At 44.9% G+C, this 20,941-nt stretch overlaps 1 protein-coding gene across 4 annotated transcripts; it reads right to left on the minus strand.

Moving 5' to 3' along the window:
• Positions 1 to 6,169: 6,169 nt before the first annotated feature.
• On the minus strand, positions 6,170 to 20,519 carry TEDC2 (tubulin epsilon and delta complex 2). 4 transcript variants are annotated; one of them, XM_035132054.3, is made up of 10 exons: positions 20,069 to 20,519; positions 19,465 to 19,563; positions 19,027 to 19,082; positions 17,198 to 17,876; positions 16,778 to 16,831; positions 12,570 to 12,654; positions 12,125 to 12,233; positions 11,607 to 11,720; positions 10,356 to 10,573; positions 6,170 to 6,498 (listed from the first exon to the last, which is right to left on the minus strand). In XM_035132054.3, the coding sequence occupies exons 1-10, from the start codon at positions 20,092 to 20,094 to the stop codon at positions 6,349 to 6,351; spliced, it is 1,590 nt and encodes a 529-aa protein (XP_034987945.1). In that variant the 5' UTR covers positions 20,095 to 20,519; the 3' UTR covers positions 6,170 to 6,348. The 4 variants fall into 4 exon arrangements, with proteins under 4 accessions (XP_034987945.1, XP_034987947.1, XP_088513465.1 ...); XM_035132056.3 differs by having other exon boundaries at positions 16,787 to 16,831; positions 20,069 to 20,266; XM_088657339.1 differs by lacking the exon at positions 6,170 to 6,498 and adding an exon at positions 8,703 to 9,072 and having other exon boundaries at positions 16,787 to 16,831; positions 20,069 to 20,266.
• Between the last annotated feature and the right edge of the window lie 422 nt (positions 20,520 to 20,941).

Raw genomic sequence — 20,941 nt, forward strand, 5'->3', positions numbered from 1 at the left:
GGTGCCATGAGACTCTTTTGTTTTATTTTTACTGTAGCAAACGAGCATGACTATTCCATTTTTAATTTCAACAAGTAAGATGAATGGCTGGGTGGGGGTTTGAATTGAGGCCTCTCCAGTTCTAGTTCTACACTTTAACCATTACATTGGAGTGGCTATTCCCCCCATCCCCATCCCCATGACCCCTAAGCAACCATCCAGGGGCCACAGGCCAGTAGTGGGTGTGGCCACACCACACTATCATAGGTCTCAGAGGCACCAACCCCCACAGGATTTTTTTTCGCTGGGGTGGGGGACAAAGTAAAACATTGCGGAACAGACTAATTTATAATTTAAAAATGAGCATAGTGTCTGTGCATCTTGTCTCATATCTCAGGCTCTATAAATGTTGGAAACTTGCTCTCTTTTTTAAATGAAAGCTGGGAATCTGGGTATTATATTATGCAGGGCTGCGGGACGTCCAGCCTGCATACCTAATAAGGCCCACCAGGCCTCCCCATTTGACCTGCCAGGCCATTCTAAGCAAGCAATGCTCACCTGCCAATCACCTGACATCTCATATGACATCAGGCTGGGACAAGTAAAAATGCAGCTGCCCTGGCCAAAAGAAGCTCCTGAAGCACCAGCAATCCTCTGACGGTTGCCATTTCAAAGCACAGCAAAGAGCCCTCTGTGGAGCTTAGAACCCCCTCCCAAAAAAAAAACATAGAGAAGCCATCCCAGTTTCTGATTTGATTCCAGAATGTCCCCCTTTTCCTTAGGATGCCCCTATTTTCATTGAAGAAATGTTGGAATTATCTGACCCCCGAGCTATCTGAACGCAATCTTGTATAGATAAGGGTTTTTTTTAATGTTTAATGTTTTATTATGTTTTTATATGTGTTGGAAGCTGCCAGAGTGGCTGAGGCAACCCAGTAAGATGTGTGGGGTATACATACCGGTAGTAAAATTATCATTATGAAATAGGACATCCCAATTTTCACTGGAAAAACGTTGGAGGGGGTAGGAGTGGCTTGGGAAGACTGCTGAGGGGCCAAGATAGAGAGGCCTGGAGGGCCACATTTGACCCCTGGAGTGTGAGAATGCCCATCTTAGCCCTATATGGACTCCTGCCTCCATCCCACAGCCATGGTCCTTGCAAACCTGCATAGTTAGAAGCTGATAAAAGCACATACTGAAGACCTGGGACAAGAGAAAACACCATTCTTGACTCATGTGGCATGGTCTTAGAAGGCCTTTCTCTGCCTTTGATGAGTCAAGGTGGGAAAAATTACAGTGTTGCCTTAATAACATAGCAGGTTCCGGAAATATGGCTCTGGAAATAGCATCAAAATGTCACATTCCTTCCCACCAACAAAGGCTTCTTGGATAGTGACAAGTTGCTAGGTGACATTTCCCTCCTATTTTCAGCTCAATGGCAGGCTCACACGCCTCCTTGGTTAGTGCTGTCAAAGAATTCCAGCAACTTCAGTCATCAGAGGTGAAGGAGGAGGCAGCAGAAATAACAGCAACCCATTTTCAGATTGCCAGCTATGGAACAAGAACATAGCTTAGTTCTGAGCCAAGATACAAACACACACACAAACATTCACCACTATTTGCAAGCTGCACACAGGCCTCCATTTATGCAGTTTTTGAGAAGCCCCTGCAAACAGGGCCAAAGTGTTTGCCTCCATTTACCATGGTAGCTGGAATACTGAGGCACAATAGAATGCTTTTCCATACAACTAAAAATTACTACTCGCGGAAAACTAGTTTGTCAACGAGAAACATCTGTTAGTTTTGGTATAGACAAGTATTCCACCACATGAGCCCCAACCTGCAGCCTGAAGTGGTAAATCTCAGGTGCTCACTATCTGCCTGAGAACTGGAGGTAACAAATAGAACTTGGAACAAAATGTTGGAGTGTGGAGTGCCTCCTGTTCAGGGTGCTAGCCAACCACTCTGCATTCTGTGGTCACTGAGCATACTCAGTCCATATTGGGCTGGGGCAGTGGCGTAGGAAACCGCTTGGGCACCCAGAGTAGCAAACATGATGCGCACCTGGGGGCGGGGCGTCGCTACGTAGCACGCATGTGCAGCGTTGCTACGTACGGCGTATGCGTCGCTACGTAGCAACGCTGTGCATGCATGCTATGTGGCAGGGTGCTGCCACCACCACTCACACTGCCCCCCAAAAGACAGAGCTAGGAGCGGGCCGCCCATTCCTCTCCCCCTTGCTATGCCCCTGGGCTGGGGTTCTGGGATTCGCTCCTTTGCAAACTTTGGGGGTTCCCCAAGGCCTGCTGTTGCCTCCTTCTTATCCAAAGATGGTACTGCTTTGGCTACCAGCATTCACAGAGATGATAGATAGATAGATAGATAGATAGATAGATAGATAGATAGATAGATAGATGATAGATGATAGATAGATAGATAGATAGATAGATAGATAGATAGATAGATAGATAGATAGATCTGTCTGTCTGTATCAATCTTCTGAATCTGGAAGGTATCTCTACTGAGAAGGAGATATTCCATCTTCAACATGTGTCATTTACCCCCATTAAACAATTTGTGTAGAGTGTTTTAAGTACTTACATTTAATAACTTTGATGGTTGCTTCTACTACAGCTTCCCTTAAGGCCATTATATGCAGAGCATTTTGAAACTGAGCCTTTGAGGGCAAAGCAGGCTGAAAATCTGAACCAATTTTTCAAAGTATACTTAATGGGAAATAAGCTCTGTCATAACCATCTTGGACTTAACTTGCAATTAAATAGCCCTAGCTGCAAGAACGGGGTACATAGCAAATCAGAAAGAGACAATTTTGTCATTTTAAAATAGCAACAAAATGTTGCAGCTCCTCTTTGTGATTGCAAATTCCATTGTTAACTATGCACTGTGTGTAGAAGTACTTTATTTCGTCTGTCCTGAACCTCACACCTTTCAGCTTCATTGAATGAACCTGGATGTTAATATTATGAGAGAGCCAGGAAAACATCTCTCTATCCATTTTCTCCACAACATGCATTATTCAAACAATATATTCAAGTCCTGGTTTACAGTATTATTCCCCCCCGTGGGCAATCAAATTTCACATTTTATTTTACAAAGTTTTCAGCTTAAGTGGTAATCTCAAACAAATTTGCAAGTGCCAAGATTTTTCCTAAGGAAAAACATTAATAAACAGTAGGTTTTGGGCAGCAAACCTATTAGCAGGGCAAGGATGAAAGAATGGTTGTGCCTTGGCTGTGAGCATTTGAATATTTTAATTTGCAAACTGTTTTTAAGTGAATGTATGTAACACATGTTTATGTCTAATGCTCAAAAGCAAACATGCCCATGATATTTCAAGTCACGTGGATCACCACCACCCATACTCAGTCCAGACAAGAAATAAGACCGCTATGGAAACAATAGCACAATATTCAACAGACTATAGGGAGTTGTCTTCAGGTGAGTCAGACCATTGGTCAATCTGACTTCATATTGTCTGCAACGACTAGCAGTGGCTCTCCAAAATTTGAAATGGACATTTCCCAGCTATAGTATACCTCAAGATGTGATTTCACCGAGGGCCTTTTGCATGCAGAGCAAATGCTCTACCACTGATTTACCCCTTACTTTGCCAGAGTTTATTTTTATAGTCTAATGCAGGAATAGTCAACATGGTATCCTTGCAAAGTTGTCGTACTCTATCTCCCATCAGCCAGAACCAGTACGGCCAATGGTCAGGAAATATGGGAGCTGTAGTCCAGGAAAGCATCACAATTCCTATTCCTGGTTTAATGTTTCTTTTAGTTGCAGCTTAATGTGACATGTGAACTGGACCATTATCTTAGCAGTCCTTCCCATGTCCCTGTAAGCTAGAGGAACCTAGCAAGTTCATGCAAGAGGGAAAACATTGAACTGGGGACTGGTTTCCTGGTTCACAGATCAGTCTCTTTGCCACTATGTTAGTGGGCCTTGCTTTGCTTACTTTACAGGCTGAAAAGTTTTTTTAAAAAAAAACCATGGCCATTGCCATGTCTCATGAGCACAGAATAAAGAGCAAATCACCTTTCAGCAGAACAGTATGCAACCAGTTTGATGCTCTTTTGAGGTGCAAAAATATTTGAACCCTTGGAAGCCAGCAACCTTACATGTTGAACAATTGGAATTTTGCTGCCAGCTCCCTGCTGCCCCCCCCCCCAAAATCCCTATGTTTGATGGGAAAACCACTCTTGCTAGATTAACACTGACAGTTCCTGGGGATTGAAAAGAAATAACAAGGCGAAAAGGTGAGCTGATTAAAATGTCACAACTCTGTCAATGCCAAACCTTGCAAAGACAGCAGGCCATTGCTGCTATTTTCCTGGCTCTAATAGGGCACCATGCTGGAAAAGGCTATTCAACTAGAGCTGTGGTTCAGCTAAACTCCCCCCCCCCCCAAAAAAAACCCTCCTCTAAAGCTGCAAAAAAGTGATCAAATATTAAATATTGTGAATCCATCTCAACCTTTTAAAAAACTCAGTAGTGGTTTGTTTTATCAGCTTTCCATCTTCAAACCCTGCCATGCTGATCTTGTGAATATCTCAACATGCCAAGAGGAACATCATAGTCTCCAACTGTCCCAGAAATGCCAGAAATGTCACAAAAACGGTTAAGCAATCACGGGTTCTCACTTTCTCGTGCCGAGTCCTGAATTCCCATCTTTGTTGAGGTATGCTAACTGGAAATGGCTTCACATTGGAGGAAGCAGGGGGAAGAGAGAGTTGCTGACTGAGGCCACCTTCCCCTGCTGCTGCTGCTGCTGCTCCTCCACCTCCTCCTCCTTTGCCACCACTCCTGGGTGGGGGGAAGAGGAAAGACTTGCGGCTGTGTCCAAGGGAGCCAGGCAGGCAGGCAGGCAGGCAGGCTGGTGGAATAGTAGCAGTAGTTGTAGCAGGAAGAGGAGAAGGGGGGGCAAGGCACTGGCGATGCCAATGCCACTGTCCTCACTGACTGAGACTCCCTGGCCTGGCGAGCCCCCAGCCACCCACCCAGCTGGCCATGCTGAATAAAAACAAGAAGGAGAAAGTGAGCCAGGTCAGGCCTGAAGAGAAGGCAGCAGCCTGAGGAAATCCTGGGCAGAAGGTCCTGGGAGTGATGGGGAAGGATATGGCTGGCAGGATGTAGGCAGGCCTGTGGGGGGGGGTGAGGGATGTGGGGGCCAAGGAGGTTATGGGGGTTGAGGGTGGGTGCTGAAGCTAGCTGGGCTTCGAGGGGGGGTTGTCTGTATCATGAAAAAATCTTAACATGCAGAAAAAGCCCCCCCCCCACACCTCCAGGAGTGATATTGATGTAGAAAAGAATGTCCCTATTTTCATCTGAGGAATGTAGGAGGGTATGTTTGCTGATGTGTGCTGAAAAGTCTCAGTTTTGGAACTGGGTTTGGCACCCCAAGAAGAGCACTGCAGGATCAGGCCTATGGCTCATCTAATCCAGAAGGCTGTATTCACGGGGGCCAACCAGGGGCCAATGGGAAGCCCACAAGTAGGGCATGAGCACAACAGCATCACTCCCCGCTTCTGATTCCTAGCAACTGGTATTAAGAGACATACTGCCTCCAACAGTGGAGGTAGGAGATAGCCATTTTCTAATAATCTTTTAAAGCCATCCAAGTTGGTGGCCATCACTACTTTTGGGGGAGGGGCAAATCAAGATTAAGACTAAGAATTATGTGGATGCCTTTCATAGGAAGATTTCAAGAAGTCACCCAACTTGTAATGGAACAGTTCTAGTGGTAGTTGAGAGACCTAGAACTGAAAGACATGCCTTTTCCTAACTAGTCCACTTCCTGGCTATAAATAGCGAGTCCCTCATTCTGGACACTCCTTGCCTCACAGCGCTGTAACAGCAGTTCTTGCACCAGGGTTGCCCTCCTCCCCATGCAACTATGTATAACAAGGTACGATCCCTCTATGAATTCCTGAACCTTGCACTTTTTGATACATGTTGAAATCTGCTCACAGGAAGTTCTCAAGTCCTCAGGAGCCTGAACATGGGCCACATAAATGGCCAAAATGGCAGACACCAGAATATTTGGTCATTAACAGCCCACCCCTCCATTCTCAATGAGAAAGGTGATTTTATGGAAGGGGGAGTACCTCAGAACCTGTTTGAGAGGTTTCAGATGATGCTGAAAGAAATTTGTGCAAGTGAAAGATTTCAAAGGTATAAAAGAAATTTATTTGCTTTATGAATGCAGGCAATGCCCCTTAGAGTACTTTTAAGCTTGATCATTCACACAACAGTCCAAGGATGTGCACTGATTTAAAGACTGCAGCCAGAGGTCAATGCTTTCTATGCACATTGCCATATGTCAGATTGAGGCGTCAGGTCAGGTCAGCTGGGCAACTCCTCATCATGTACAAAAACAGGGAAGCGTTCACCTCCTTCACATAGCAAGGTGTAAATGGCACGGTACAGTGATGCTCTGGAGCTTTCCTGAATACGTCCAGGTTCTAGAAGAGGGAGGAGTTCAGCTTCCATGGCCTGGAAACAAGACAACCTGTTAGTGGGGAGGGAAAGTATCTCCAACACAGACCATTCAGAAGTTGAGGAGTGCAGGTGACATACTGAATCAGGGAAGCAAGAATTGTATAATTGTCCCTTGACTGACTTTCCCAGCTCTCAGTAAATGGCTGCTAATATGCGGAGGCAGCCAGCTGTGCTTGCTTGTGGTGCCTTCTGCAGTGTGAACCAGGAAAACCACAAAGCAGAGTCCCTCAAGCAACCTGCAATGTTGAAAAAAGAAAAGAAAAAAGCCACTAATCAGCATCAGGATGGTGCAATGAGGCTCATTTGGATAGCCAGCAAAGCCTAATGCTAAAGGAGATATAACCTTAGGGGCAGCTACAGACCGAACCTGGGGAAAAGAGAACAGATGAAAAACCAAGTGAATGGTTGGCTAAAATGTGGCACTTTGCTCCTATGGCAAACTTAATGCATTATATTAGAATGATAGGAGGGAAACGATGTAATAAAACTTACAGAAAATGGTGATTTTTATCATCATCCAATTACTCAAAGATACCATTAAACGTGAGAATTTAAGACTGTCACAGATTACATGTTTACTATCTAAACTTCTATTGAAGAACTTCCAAAAGAAAGAAGGAAAATACAGACAAAAATAGAGGAAACATTCCGTGCCAGAGCTATCATTAAGCCAACTAGGCAGCCATCGATGACACAACCTTGATGGCAGAAAGTGAGGAGGAATTAAAGAACCTTTTAATGGGTGAAAGAGGAGAGCGCAAAATATGATCTGAAGCTCAACATCAAAAAACCTACAGTGGTACCTCAGGTTAAGTACTTAATTGGTTACGGAAGTCCATACTTAACCTGAAGCGTACTTAACCTGAAGCGAACTTTCCCATTGAAAGTAATGGAAAGTGGATTAATCCATTCCAGACAATGAAAAACACCCCCTAAAACAGCAATTTAACACAAATTTTTCTGTCTAATGCAGGCATCCCCAAACTTTGGCCCTCCAGATGTTTTGGCCTACAACTCCCATGATCCCTAGCTAACAGGACCAGTGGTCAGGGATGATGTGAATTGTAGTCCAAAACATCTGGAGGGCCGAAGTTTGGGGATGTCTGGTCTAATGAGACCATTGATAATAAAATGAAAGCAATAATCAATGTACAGTGGTACCTCAGGTTAAGTAATTAATAGCTTCTGGAAGTCCATACTTAACCTGAAGTGTACTTAACCTGAAGTGAACTTTCCCATTGAAAGTAATGGAAAGTGGATTAATCCGTTCCAGACAGGTCCGCAGAGTACTTAACGTGAAAGTACTCAACCTGAAGCATACTTAACCCGAGGTATGACTGCAAGATCATGGCCAATGGTCCCATTACCTCCTGGCAAATAGAAGGGGAAGAAATGGAGGCAGTGAGAGATTTTACTTTCTTGGGTTCCATGATCACCGCAGATGGTGACAGCAGTCACGAAATTAAAAGACGCCTGCTTCTTGGGAGAAAAGCAATGACAAACCTAGACAGCATCTTAAAAAGCAGAGACATCACCTTCCCAACAAAGGTCCGTATAGTTAAAGCTATGGTTTTCCCAGTAGTGATGTATGGAAGTGAGAGCTGGACCATAAAGAAGGCTGATCGCCGAAGAATTGATGCTTTTGAATTATGGTGCTGGAGGAGACTCTTGAGAGTCCCACGGACTGCAAGAAGATCAAACCTATCTATTCTTAAGGAAATCAGGCCTGAGTGCTCACTGGAAGGACAGATCCTGAAGCTGAGGCTCCAATACTTTGGCCACCTCATGAGAAGAGAAGACTCTCTTGAAAAGACCCTGATGTTGGGAAAGATTGAGGGCACAAGGAGAAGGGGACGACAGAGGACAAGATGGATGGACAGTGTTCTCGAAGCTACCAACATGAGTCTGACCAAACTGTGGGAGGCAGTGGAAGACAGGAGTGCCTGGCGTGCTTTGGTCCATGGGGTCATGAAGAGTCGGACACGACTAAACGACTAAACAACAACAACAAGGCAGCCATCTAGGGCACAGACCACAAAGGGAGGCAGTACTGACCTTTGAGGGGCACAGTATTATGCAGATTTTTGTTATATCTTTAAAATTTCTGATAATATTTTACTTTTATTTAATATTTTTAAGAATTTGACCATTCATACATTAGAATTTTTTTGTCTATATAAAATAGATTGTAGAGTCTATCGGAGGTTATATTATATACACACATAAAAAGTGAAAACTCACTTAATTTTAAATCTTAAAGTCACATCTTAATCTTAGTTAGCAAATGTATCAGGCAAGAAGAACAATATTGGTGCAAGTAGTTAACTTTGCCTAGGGTGCAAAATAGTATGGGACTAGCTCTGGAAACATTATAGGGAAAAGAGGTGGCTTCTCTATGTGTGTGTGTGTCTCAGACAAGTGTTTTCTAAGAGTATTGTGTAAAGAAAACCTCCTCCAAGAATTAATTATAGAGAGAAAGAGAAAGGGCTTACAGTGTGGGGTAACAAAACACAGGTAGGGTTTATCGCCACACCAAACCTTCTTGTTTCTAGGGATGCTTCTTTGCTTCTGCAGGAAAGGTATCAGGCAAGAGCAATTTACTCCGGAACTCATATTATCAATAAATTAGCACAATTGGTTCAAGCTCAATAGAAAAGCTTTCTACAGCTATCATTAAGTAAAAGCTGAGTTTTCATCTGGCCAATTTCCAGTTCTGAGAGCATATTCCCTAGCTGCCTTCTGTTTCATCCACTCACTTTTAGTTCTATGCAGCAGGATAACAAATTAATCTTTCTAATATAAAACAGCCAGATTTAGGAACACAGGAAGTTGCTTCATACAGTCAGACCATTGCTTCATCTGGCTTGGTATACTGTCTATGTTGTCTATCACATGACTGTATATGTGTTTACTTTCCACAGGAATGGGAAGTGATGTAGACAGGATGTTTTGTCTTACTGTGTGTTCCTGAAGTGGGACTATTGTCCTTTGTTCTTTCTCTTTGCTGCCTGATGCTAGAGAGAGAGGGAGCCATGTTGCAGTGCTCTGTGTATGTTTATATGTAAATAAAGTAGATTAGCCAAATGCTGTGCTACTGAGTTCTGTTACGCAACCTCTGCGGATCCCTAAGTGTGCTGATGTCTCCAAGGCATCAGTCGCTGTGATGTTCGGGCTGAGGAATGCTTTTGAAGCTCCTGAACGATCGCCCAGGAGGGACGGAAAATGCCAGTTGGGCATGTGTCTCTGCCAAGGTTCTACTCGAGAGTAGAACATCCTGACAGTCTACACCAGTTGGCAGCAGCTCTCCAGGGTTTCAGCCCTACCTGAATATATAGGGAATTTGAAGCTGGGACCTTGTACATGTAAAACAGATGTTCTACTACTGAGCTACAGCCCTTAGATTTTTTGTATTATTATTTAAACAATGTATATACTACTTGACTGCAAGTCTCTAGATACAATACAAGCAGTAAAAATCAGTTAAAACTATAAAAATCAAACTTCAATTAAAATGCCTGCCAGAATAAATGAAAAAAGCATTTAGTAGGTGCTGGGCATTCAGCAGGGAAAGTGCCTGTCTGACTTCAACTGGAAGGGAATTCCATAAACTTGGGTCCACAACACTAAACATAAAGCTCCTGGTGCATTCAAGCAATGGGGGACCACCAACAGTGACTCCCCCAAGACCTCAATCACATTATTATTATTATTTTTATTAAATGTTTTATTTATCTTAAGCATACATCTTAAGACTTACACCCCACCAGCTGAACCTGACCAGGATGTCAGAACGAAGTGAGCAAAGAGCTTAGACCCCAACACCATAAAAGGCAGCCTAATTGCCAAGTTACCTTCTGTATCTCAAGTTGCTGGCGCAGCATCGCCACCTGCAGTCTCAAGGCTTCCATCTCCTTCAGCTCCTCCAAGCTGGAGTAAGAAAGCAGCGGCAGTGGCCCAACAGTTTCTACATCCCAGCACCTCTGGCTTCCAGGGGAGGCACACCATGCAGAGGAGCATCCCTCGCTGCAAGTGGAGTTAGCAGGGAACAGCTTCGAATGGGACTCCATAGCTGTCAGGGGATTAGCAAAGCAGAAAAGTGAGGAGGCCAAGAGGGAAGTGATAGCACTCTGCCAATACCTGAAGGGCTAGAACACAGAAGAAGAGGGCAAAGAGTTGTTCTCGGCTGACCTAGAAGGTAGGACGATCAGGCATAGGCAAACTTGGCCCTCCAGGTGTTTTGAGACTACAACTCCCATCATCCCTACCTAACAGGACCAGTGATCAGGGATGATGGGAGTTGTAGTCCCAAAACATCTGGAGAGCCGAGTTTGCCTATGCCTGGACTAGATCTCTAATGGGCTCAAGTTAAAATATGGAATGCGCTCCTACAGAAGGCATAATGCTTCTGGCCAGCTGCTGGAAACCATAGGATGGATTGTACTCTGGTTCCGCTTGCAGGTTTCCCGCAGGCATCTGGCTGGCCACTGTGAGAACAGGATGCTGGACAAAATGAGCCACTGGCCTGATCCAGCAGGCTCTACTTAGGTTCATAAGGCAAGATTTGAACTGAAACGTCTTAGTGTTAAAAGCAGATTGACAGTGGAACCAATCTATTAGAGGGCTAGCAGGCTCTCCCTTGCTCAAGGTCTCCAGGCAGATGCTTGCTGGGGATACTCTTGATCTCCTGCATTAAGCAGGGAATTGAACCAGATGGCATAAAAGACACTTGCAACTCCATGGTTCTAGAATAAACCTTTTGTTTGCAACACAATTTGCTTACTGTATCTGCATAAGAAAACAAGCCACGCATTGCTAGGAACTGAGCAATTAGTTACAGGGTAAGGCTGATCTGTTTGTTTTTGCTGAGAACGCTGCAGTGCCATTGAAGGCAGCCAAGCAGGATTATGACAAAATGTCCTAACCCTACATGGCCCACGCCTAGGTGGAGACCTGGAACAAGTGCTGAATTTTCAACCATCCAGGGTAAGCATGCAGAATGAGTGTGTGGTATGGCAGTTCCCAAATCTGATTTTATCTATCTGTATACATCATTTTAAAGAAAAACAAAAAACAAAACAATGTTATTACATCATATCCTTCACCTTCTCTTAACTGGTGCACTTTGTCCAGACACTGGCCCACTATTGTTTGCAGGCCCTCCAGAGTCAGAAGACTTTCGTACTGTCTCTGCCAAGTTGGGTTTTCTCCAAGAGACTCTAAGAGGAATAAGAGAATTAGAGGCTTCAGGTCTCACAGAATCACTCAGGAGAAGGCAGCCTCAAGTCTAGCACCTCAGAGAAGTTGCAAGTGCGGGGGTCTCACAAATAAAGAAATGCAAGCTATGTTCTGACAGCTACCATGCATTAGGATTTTTAAGTGCACACTCAAAAATGAAATATTGGTGAGATATATTGTGTTCCAAACCACATGCATCATACTGACTAGAGGCAAAATAGAGAATTTGGGGTGGTGGTGCACACCAAACCATAGTTTCTTGCCAATGTAATCTGTGGGGCAAATAATCTGTTCACAGTTGTGGGTATGGATATCTCCACCACAATTTTTTGAGACTGAAATTACATTCCCAAAGCATTTTAGCTACCTTCATCACCTTTCTTACCTGTGGTCTCAGCTTCCATGCACTGGCTCACATGGGAGTGAATGTCACGTAGGTGCTTAAACTCTTCTTTCACTTCGACTGGACTGAAGGCTAGTGAAGGCAAGCAGAACTGACCATAAGCTTAAGTCAATAAGGCTTAGTGGAGACAGTGGAAATAAAGGCTTTTAGGGTCACCCCCCCAAAAAAAAGGTCTTGGATGTGCCCAAAAGGCTCTTTCCACATAGGCTGTCTTATGCACTCATCAAGTCACTGCTGCAGACAGATGTTTACTTCTTCTAAAGCATGGCTGGGGGACCTGTGGCCCTTCTAATACTGCTAGACTCCCATCAAACCTGATGGTTGGCCGTGCTAGTTGGGACTGCTGGACATTGGAGTCCTGACAACATCTGCAAGGCCACAGCTGTCACCTGTCCCCCATTATAAAGCCAAAGCCAGAAAAGGATACTGTTGCTTGTAGCTTCTCCATAAAACTATTCCTTGCAGCAACAGCTTCTGGGCTTGTTTTGCAAAGACGGCATTTCTCTCCCAGCCTAGGCATTTGCAAAGGAGGGGAACAAGCAGTTAGCAAGAACTGGGCTTAGCCTGAAATTTACACCTCACACATTACAGTTCTTCCTGAAGCAGGGCCAATCGTATTTCTGTCAACTACACTTATTTGCTTACATTGCAGGATCCCAAAACGCTGAGTGTATCAACAGACCTGTGTCACAGAAACTCCAAAACGATCTGAGGAAGAAGGAAGGATTTTGTATAATCCTATTGGAAAAGTAATCAAATTTAGTATATTTGGTCCATCTATAGGCAAGGATGAGAACAACTTGTCCTAAATTGCTGGATGGACTTATTGCATTTTCTCAGATAGCTAAAGCCACAGAAGGGCATCTGCTTACTTGAGAGATGCAAGCCTTTTTTCCAGTAGTGTACAGTAGGCTTCCACTGGAGTAATCAAGACCATCAACAATGAGAAAGCACAGCAGAACAGATAGCCTTGTCTGCTGTCCAAGCCATACAGAAATCTACATGGCAATGATTGCAGAATATGGTCTTCGTTGCAAAATCTGCTAGCAGTTGCAGAATTCAGAGACTCACACTTTAAATTGATGGAAGGTATTCTCTACACATCACAGGGTCTAGAATAATGCTTTCAATACCCAGGACCAGGTTCTGGGGTCAAAAAGTATCATCATGGCATACCAGATTAGACTCTTTAGACTCAGTGGAACAATGGATTTATATTTACTTAGCAAGTGGCAGATATTATTCTGCCTGTTCCAAATTAAAGTTGTTGTTGGCATTTAGATCCCAGACGTTTGTCAGACACTAGTGACTGATGCTTTTCAAGCTGCAAGGATGAGGAAATATTTGGCTCCTAATACATATTTTGACTCCTAATACACATATGCATTTTTATTTGTGTGTCTATTTTACTTTGAAACTTGAAAACCGCATGTGGTTTCAGTTAAACAGCAGGACAGAACTATGTCATCCAAATCTACAATTTGATAGAACCTCTTGCCAACACAGATTGATTCCATTTAATAATAATATAATCCTATATAATAATGTGCAAGTGTCTCTGCGCCCAGATTCCCTGTGTCCCTGTGTCCGCGCTACTGCGCATGTGCCCCACGGACACAGGGACTGGACGCACACACACACGCACTCCCCCCCCTGCCTACCGTTTCCCTGCGGCCGCCAACCGCCGCTCCCAGCTGGACAGCGCCTCACTTGTGCTAAAGCGCAAGAAGGAGGAGGCTGCTTTCTTTCCCTTCCCCCCTCTACGCTTCTCCCACTATTCGCTATTGGCTGGTTCTAAACGGGGTTTACCACAGGGGCGGGAGGGAGACGGGGAGCAGCAGATCCCCGAAGCGAACACGCGCAGCGCGACGGGCCGCAGCTGCCGGCTCCACAAACAGGCGCACTCCATAAGCAGCGGCGCCACTCCTACGGGCCCCCACCGGCTGCGCTTCCACGTGACTCGGGCGCACGGGCGCTGCTTCCCTTCCACCGGCAGCACACGTGGGAAGGGAGGAGCAGCCTTGGCATTTGGGCTCCCGAGGCGGAGCTTCTGCACTGACGGGGAAGGGAGGGAGCCAATGCGTCGCAAAGAGGAGGAGGCTTTGGGTGGCGTGTGATGCGGGGATCATGAGCACCAGAATCGGGGCAGCGGGGAAACCCCTAGCCTCCGTATCAGACCCCAAAGATGCCTCTATGAATGTCCCCGAGGTTGCTAGAGCAACAGGTCTGCTCTAGCACCCGTTATTTTAACGGGCTTCAAAATACTAGTAATATAATAAATTTTTATTTAAACCCCGCCCTTCCCGGTTTAGAAACCCGGGCTCAGGGCGGATAACAACAAATTTAAAACACTTACAGTAATTGTAATACAACATAAAAGCAGCATAAAATACAGTATAAAAGCATGAATAACAATAAAGTTCAAAGTTCAAAAATCAATTTGGGGGAAATCCATCCAATAAACATTAGATTAGTCACCAGGGCTAGCTGGCTAAATTAGTCCTACTTGGGCCAGCGAGGAGGCCAGGGGAAAATTAGCTGTGGGGTCCCAGAGCAGGTAATTTTCATAAAAGGGGGGTGGGGAGAGAAGGAAAATAAAAGATCAGGCTGAGTTCAAATTAAAGGCTAGACGGAATAGCTCTGTCTTATAGGCCCAGTGGAAGGAGGTTAAATCCTGTAGGGCCCTAGTCTCATGGGACAGAGCATTCCATCAGGTCGGAGCCATCACTGAAAAGGCCCTGGCCCTGGCCCTTGTTTTAGTTTCTGTTAAAAACATAGTAGCATATCTTATACATAGGATATGACAGATGCAGATATAGAGATGTATTAATTATTTTTCTTTTGACTCTGGACTCAACTACACTGGCAAAGAAAAAGTGTCTTACAGTATATGCGTTGCTTATGCATTCTAACACTTTGACACCAGATGGCGATGTGGAGTTCTGTTTTTGCTAACCAGATTTCTCATACAAAGTTTGCAACGCGTTTAACTGAAACCAGGGCCGGCTCTAGGTAGACCTCTGGTGGCGCAGGGCACCATGGCGCCGGCCCGCCAGGAGGACGCCGCGAGCTGCACCCGCCCGCTGGCCGGCCGGTCCGCCGGTTCGACAACTGCACTGTGCCTGCCCGCCTGCCGCGGCGCAGCGCCTGTGGCAGCCGCGCTGCGCCCGCCCACCGTGCTGGGAAACAGGGCAGGGGGGGCGCCAGAGGGATCCGTCGCTCCACGGCGCCAGGGGCACTTAAGACGGCCCTGACTGAAACACTTCTTTGATGTGTCTAGATCCAGCCCTAGTCATTCCATTAACTCTAGCTCTGGATGCATTCAGAGAACCAGCAGCCATACAGTAATGACATGAAATGTAATAGTAGTATTACATCAGAAGACAGTCATGTATGGTCTCTGATCACATACAGTATTCCCGTTTCTATGCAGCTGCTCAGATGTCAAAGGAAACTGCATATACAGGTCACATCCACATGTAAATTTAAAATGCTTGGCTTCTCCCAAAGAATCCTGGGAACTGTAGCTTTTAAGGGTGTTAGAAACTGTAACTGTGTGGGGGGTTGACTACAATTCCCATGATTATTTGGGAAAAGTCATCTGCTTTAAATGCACTTACAGTAGATGCATGGTGTGGATGTGACCACAAAGAACTACTTTCTTCACATAGTTATAGATGGTGTCACATGATAAGATTTTAACCCAGGTTTGTAAACAGCAACTCTCCTGGTCACCTATAGCCTCCAAGAATCACTGCCTGGCATTTAACCAGAAGAGACTGATGATTTCCAAGAGGGAAACAGTGTAAGCCATGTCTAAACGCAACAGGATAACAGTACAGTACATCATTTATACCATTCAAGGTGTCGGTGTGGGAGAGGTTCTATTGTTCGTCAGCCTAAAGAAACACGTTTATCCAAACTAGCGTTAGGTAGGGTATATACTTTACATGCATAAGGTCCCATTTTCAATCCTTGACCAACTCCAGTTAGAAACAACAGGAACCAGGTGATGGGTACCACCTCTGCCCAAGACTGTGCCAAAAAGTTGCTGACAGTTTGAGCAGACAATGCTAGCCAGAGGGTACAACCATTATCACCTTCACCCCCATGGGCCAAGTCTGACTGATGGGCAAAGACCCCCATGTCACAGTGACCTCAGGAAACCCCTGTAGGCCTCCTTTTTGTCTGAGCCAGCTTTTTGTCTGCCCCACACCAGCTTAGAGTGGGCATGTCCTGGCCAAAATGACCTGGTGGGCCAAATGAGAAGGTCTGACAGGTCTAATTAGACCATGGGCTGCAGGTCCCCTACTCTTGGGCTAGAGGGACGCATAATCTGACCTGGTATCAGGCAGCTTCCTATACCCATTCTGCAGAAGGCAAACAAAGGTCATGATAATAAGAGGCTACTAAGTATACCCATGGCTATATGTATAGTTGACTTAAGATCTCTAAAGCCAACCCATCTAGACCACACAGATTGGTGCCACACCTGCGGATGTGCCAGAAGACAGACTACAAAATACTCCTTCAAGCCCAGTTCCATTTTGCAAATTACTAATAACTCAGGCCATTCCTACCATAAAGGCTTAGATTCCTCCCTCAACTTCCCCCCATCCATTTGCATAAGGTTACCTGGTATACCTGGAAAAGGCTTTCCCATATGGATGTGGCAGTTTCATCAAAAACCTAAAGGGGGGAAAAAGGGAACTGCATTATAATACTTAGCACACACATATTCAAAATCTGGATACGTGTTTTGATTTCCTTATCTTTAATTTCAGATATCAAAAAGCAAGTTACTAGCTGTATGGACACCAGCTGGCCTTCCATAACCCAGGCACTGCTATCACACCATGTCAATTCCAACCCATCCCACAAGCATTTCTTTTGTATTGCCACTTATTGAATTAGTTCAGGTCAAGGACATTTATTCAGAACCACTGTCTTTACAAATAGCTCAGAAATTTCAACAGGTCCAAAATGTGTTTGATGGAGAAGGAAACAAGAGGAAGCAAGTTAAGGCAGCTAAAGGCTTAACTCCTGGAAACTTACCCCTTTTCCTGTAGAGTAGATATCTGGGATGTTGTGTCTGCCCCTGGGGTGCCTTCTTCCGTATGGCTATGTGTGGCTACAGACTCTGGAGCAGGACCAACAAAATTATGCTCTGCTTCAGAAAAAGGCACAACTGTACCTGCAATGTCTCCCCCACCCACAAGGTTCCCAAATGAAGGGTTTAGCTTTGCACAATGTGAAGATTTAGAAAATTCATGTTGTGTTCTGGGTTCTTCAGTGGCAAAGACCTTTTCATGACCCATTTGGGTTACTTTTGCAGGCAACATGGCTTTGGGGGAGGCAGCCCCTTTGGCTGACTTCTTCCTCCCTGGCATCTTTGAAGTTCTGGAGCTCAGTCTGCCTGACATTTTCACTTGTGACCTTTTCACATCTAAGTCAGTCCTGTAGGGAGCTTTCAGCATGTATGCTGTAGGCTTTTTGGAAGGCATTGGCTTTTTGCTCACAGATTGCACTTTGGCCGTCTTCGAGATGCTCTCCTTAGAATGATCCACTTGCTGTTTCACATCAGCACTACTAACAGCCTTCTTTTCTGCAGCTTTGGCACTTTCTATAACCTCACATGGAGCCTGCTGGAACTTTGCTCGGATCCTTAATGCTTTCTCCAGGGCTTTATTAAGCAGTTCCAGTTCCTCAAGCTCCTTGGCTGAGGGTTCACTTCCTACAAATGAAAGAGATAGTATATTAATTAAGGTCTTTCAGTGCTGTCTCGCTCCGATCCAAATCACAAACTAATAGAATTGTAGAGTTTGATAGGGTCATCTAGCCCAATCCCCCTGCAATGATGCAGATATTTTTTTAAAGCACAGTCATTTATGGACAATGAGATATGTTACGTTTTCCACACCACCTCCTCATAGTGAAATTTCTCATTAACCAGATAGCTTAAACTTTATTTGAATGTGCCTACCGTGAAGACAAGGGACGTGGGTGGTGCTGTGGGTTAAACCACAGAGCCTAGGGCCTGCCGATCAGAAGGTCGGCGGTTCGAATCCCTGCAACAGGGTGAGCTCCCGTCGCTCAGTCCCTGCTCCTGCCAACCCAGCAGTTCTAAAGCACGTCAAAGTGCAAGTAGATAAATAGGTACCACTCCGGCGGGAAGGTAAATGGCGTTTCCATGTTCTGCTCTGGTTCGCCAGAAGTCATGTCACGCTGGCCACGTGACCCAGAAGCTGTACACTGGCTCCCTTGGCCAATAAAGCAAAATGAGCACCGCAACCCCAGAGTTGTCTGTGACTGGACCTAATGGTCAGGGGTCCCTTATCTTTACCATGAAGACAGAGTATGTTGTCTGACTCAAGATAATGCTGGAAAAGGATATGGTAGAACCAGACCACAATTACAGTAACAAAAATGCAAGTCTATGGCATATTCCAAATGATTGGATGCAGAATTTTGGGCCTGCAATGCAAAGAAGCCAGTTTTATGTATCGCGAGAATTATAGGATTTGATCCTACCCAAGTATGCACAGAAACTGCCACAGCCAAGTTTAAGATGTAAAGCCTTACTAGGGAAAAAATTGCAGAGTTGGAAGGGACCTTAAATAAAATCTGCACCAAAATGTTTGGGGCTTTTCTTTTTTACTGTTTTATAAATGTCATACTTTGCTTCTTTCCCCACTTTTTCTCTCTCTCTCCACACCACCCCTTTATCAGTGCAAAACACACTGAATACCAGTGTGATCCCACAATGAAGTGGCTCCAAGTCTGAAGACACAGACAAAAGTACCCAGCTGTAGGTAAAGGAAAGAGAGAACACCTAACTGAAGACAGAGGCTGGGGCTACTGGTAAAGAACTGTTGTTCCCATACCTTGATTATCATTTTTGCCATCGTCAAGGACTGGGTATTCAGGAGCTTGTGAGTTCCTAGCAGAAAGGAAACACAGAGCATGCATTCAGCAAGAAACAGGTATGGCCAATAATTCTTCCACAGCTGTCATCCTTCCAAACAGCACACAAGACAGTTATTGTCATTAATAACAATATTCTTTGCCCAAACATCCTGAGGAAACAACAAGGTTCTTAGTTTTTAGCTTTTTTTTATAAAAAAAACCCTGTATGGACTCATCTCTTCTGCATGGTAATAGAGGGAGATGGAAAATTGAGAATTAACTAACACAGTTGTTTTTTGTTTTTGTTTTTTTTACTAACACAGCTTGCTTCCTCCTCACTTAAAAAGAAAAAAACAATTATCTGAAACTTTAGAATAGGACTGGCACATATTCCTCTTTCCCCACCTCCAGCTTACCAGTCTCCAAGAATAGCTTGGCATTGTGTTAGGTTCTCCTGCAGTTGCTGCTTTTGTTCAGCACAGTCTTCCAAGGCTTGGGTGAGTAGAGAAACCAGTCTAAAACGGCAAATGGTACAGCAAGAAAAATGTTGCTATTTAACTGGGAAACGATATAACCAACATTCTTTAAACTGGCCTGTTCTCTAGGAAAAGACATGGGGTATCAGATAAGGAAGCATTTGATAGCCCCATACAAAATTTGACATTACTGTAAATTATGGGTGTGTGTATGGAATTTCTAGGCATCCCTCATAAGCAGGCTTGTAATCCAGGACTTGCCTCATTTACAAATGAAACACTGGGTACCGCTGCACAATGAGCTGAAACACTACTTCCCGCAGTTGTTGAAGGGGCTCGGCTTTAACCCTACAAATAGGTTCTGGGGTTGGACCCGCCACCCCGTCCCAAGGCCGGCGGGGGGCGGGGCTCCCTTACTCCTGAATTTAAACTTAGATAGTAAACACGCCGGGACAGGAGGGGCCTCTCCAATTCTACTCCATAAACCGCAGGCACGCTGATGTAACTGCAATAACTACTACTACTACTATTACTACAATATCACCTGTGGGCACAGTCTGCGGGCAGCATGAGGAAAGCCAGGGAAGGTCCGCAAACTGGCAATTAAAGCAAGCAGCAGCAGCGGCATTAAAGCCCCTCTGTTGTGCCACCCAAAGAAGCACAAGCCGAACTACACACTTTAGCCAGTTCCTGCACCCTTTGGCGCACTTCCGGTCTCATGCTGAACTGCTTTTTCCAACCTAACGTCCAACGCGCAGGATGGAGAGTTTTCACCATAGAGGTGCCAAAGAGCAGAGAGAAACACACATCTATTCCACGGCCATGGTTTATCCATAGAGATAGAAATGGACCTCACTATATCTTTTTGTAGGCATTTTTTATTTTGTATCTTTTAAAAAAAAACTTTTAACATTACTACTCTCCATCTTAACCAGCCATTTCTTAATATCTAACGTCCCCTGCTACTACTTTCTATCTCTGTAGTCTGGATGTCTGACAGGCTCGCGCTGCCGGGTCCTGTTAGGTTCGTTGTGGAAAAACCTCGGCGGAACCGTAGCTGCTGTAATCTCCGAGCAATCCCCGCAGCTTCCTTTGACAAATATGGATTATTATTTTTCGCTTCCGGTTTTAGCGCCGTCTTCTGTACCACCATCCTGGTGTTTTGTAGATATATATATACATATATAGATAGAGCGTGCCATTGATGAATTTATTTCACCCCTGCCAGGACCTGCGTGATCAACGGCAGCAAGTCCTTGACAACGGTTGCTATGTGGAAGACGCTTGGGCCTGGGGCATTGATTTAGGCCCTAGTTACCCCAGTTTAACACACCGTGTCCAGCCACGCAGTGAGCAAGATTGCAACGTGGCTCTCTCTCTCTCCCCCCCCCGCCTCCTTCTCTTCAATTCTTACCGT

This window comes from Zootoca vivipara, chromosome 13, assembly GCF_965207765.1.
Source record: "Zootoca vivipara chromosome 13, rZooViv2.hap1.1, whole genome shotgun sequence".
Classification (NCBI taxonomy): Eukaryota; Metazoa; Chordata; class Lepidosauria; order Squamata; family Lacertidae; genus Zootoca; species Zootoca vivipara.

Coding starts and splice junctions, on each gene's coding strand:
- TEDC2 (XM_088657340.1), bottom strand. CDS start 20,094: ATGCTGCCCGCAGACTGTGCCCACAG. Junction 17,877..19,026: donor TGGCAAAAATGATAATCAAG/GTATGGGAACAA, acceptor TTTCATTTGTAG/GAAGTGAACCCTCAGCCAAG. Junction 12,655..16,777: donor GCCTTTTCCAGGTATACCAG/GTAACCTTATGC, acceptor GCAAATGCCTAG/GCTGGGAGAGAAATGCCGTC.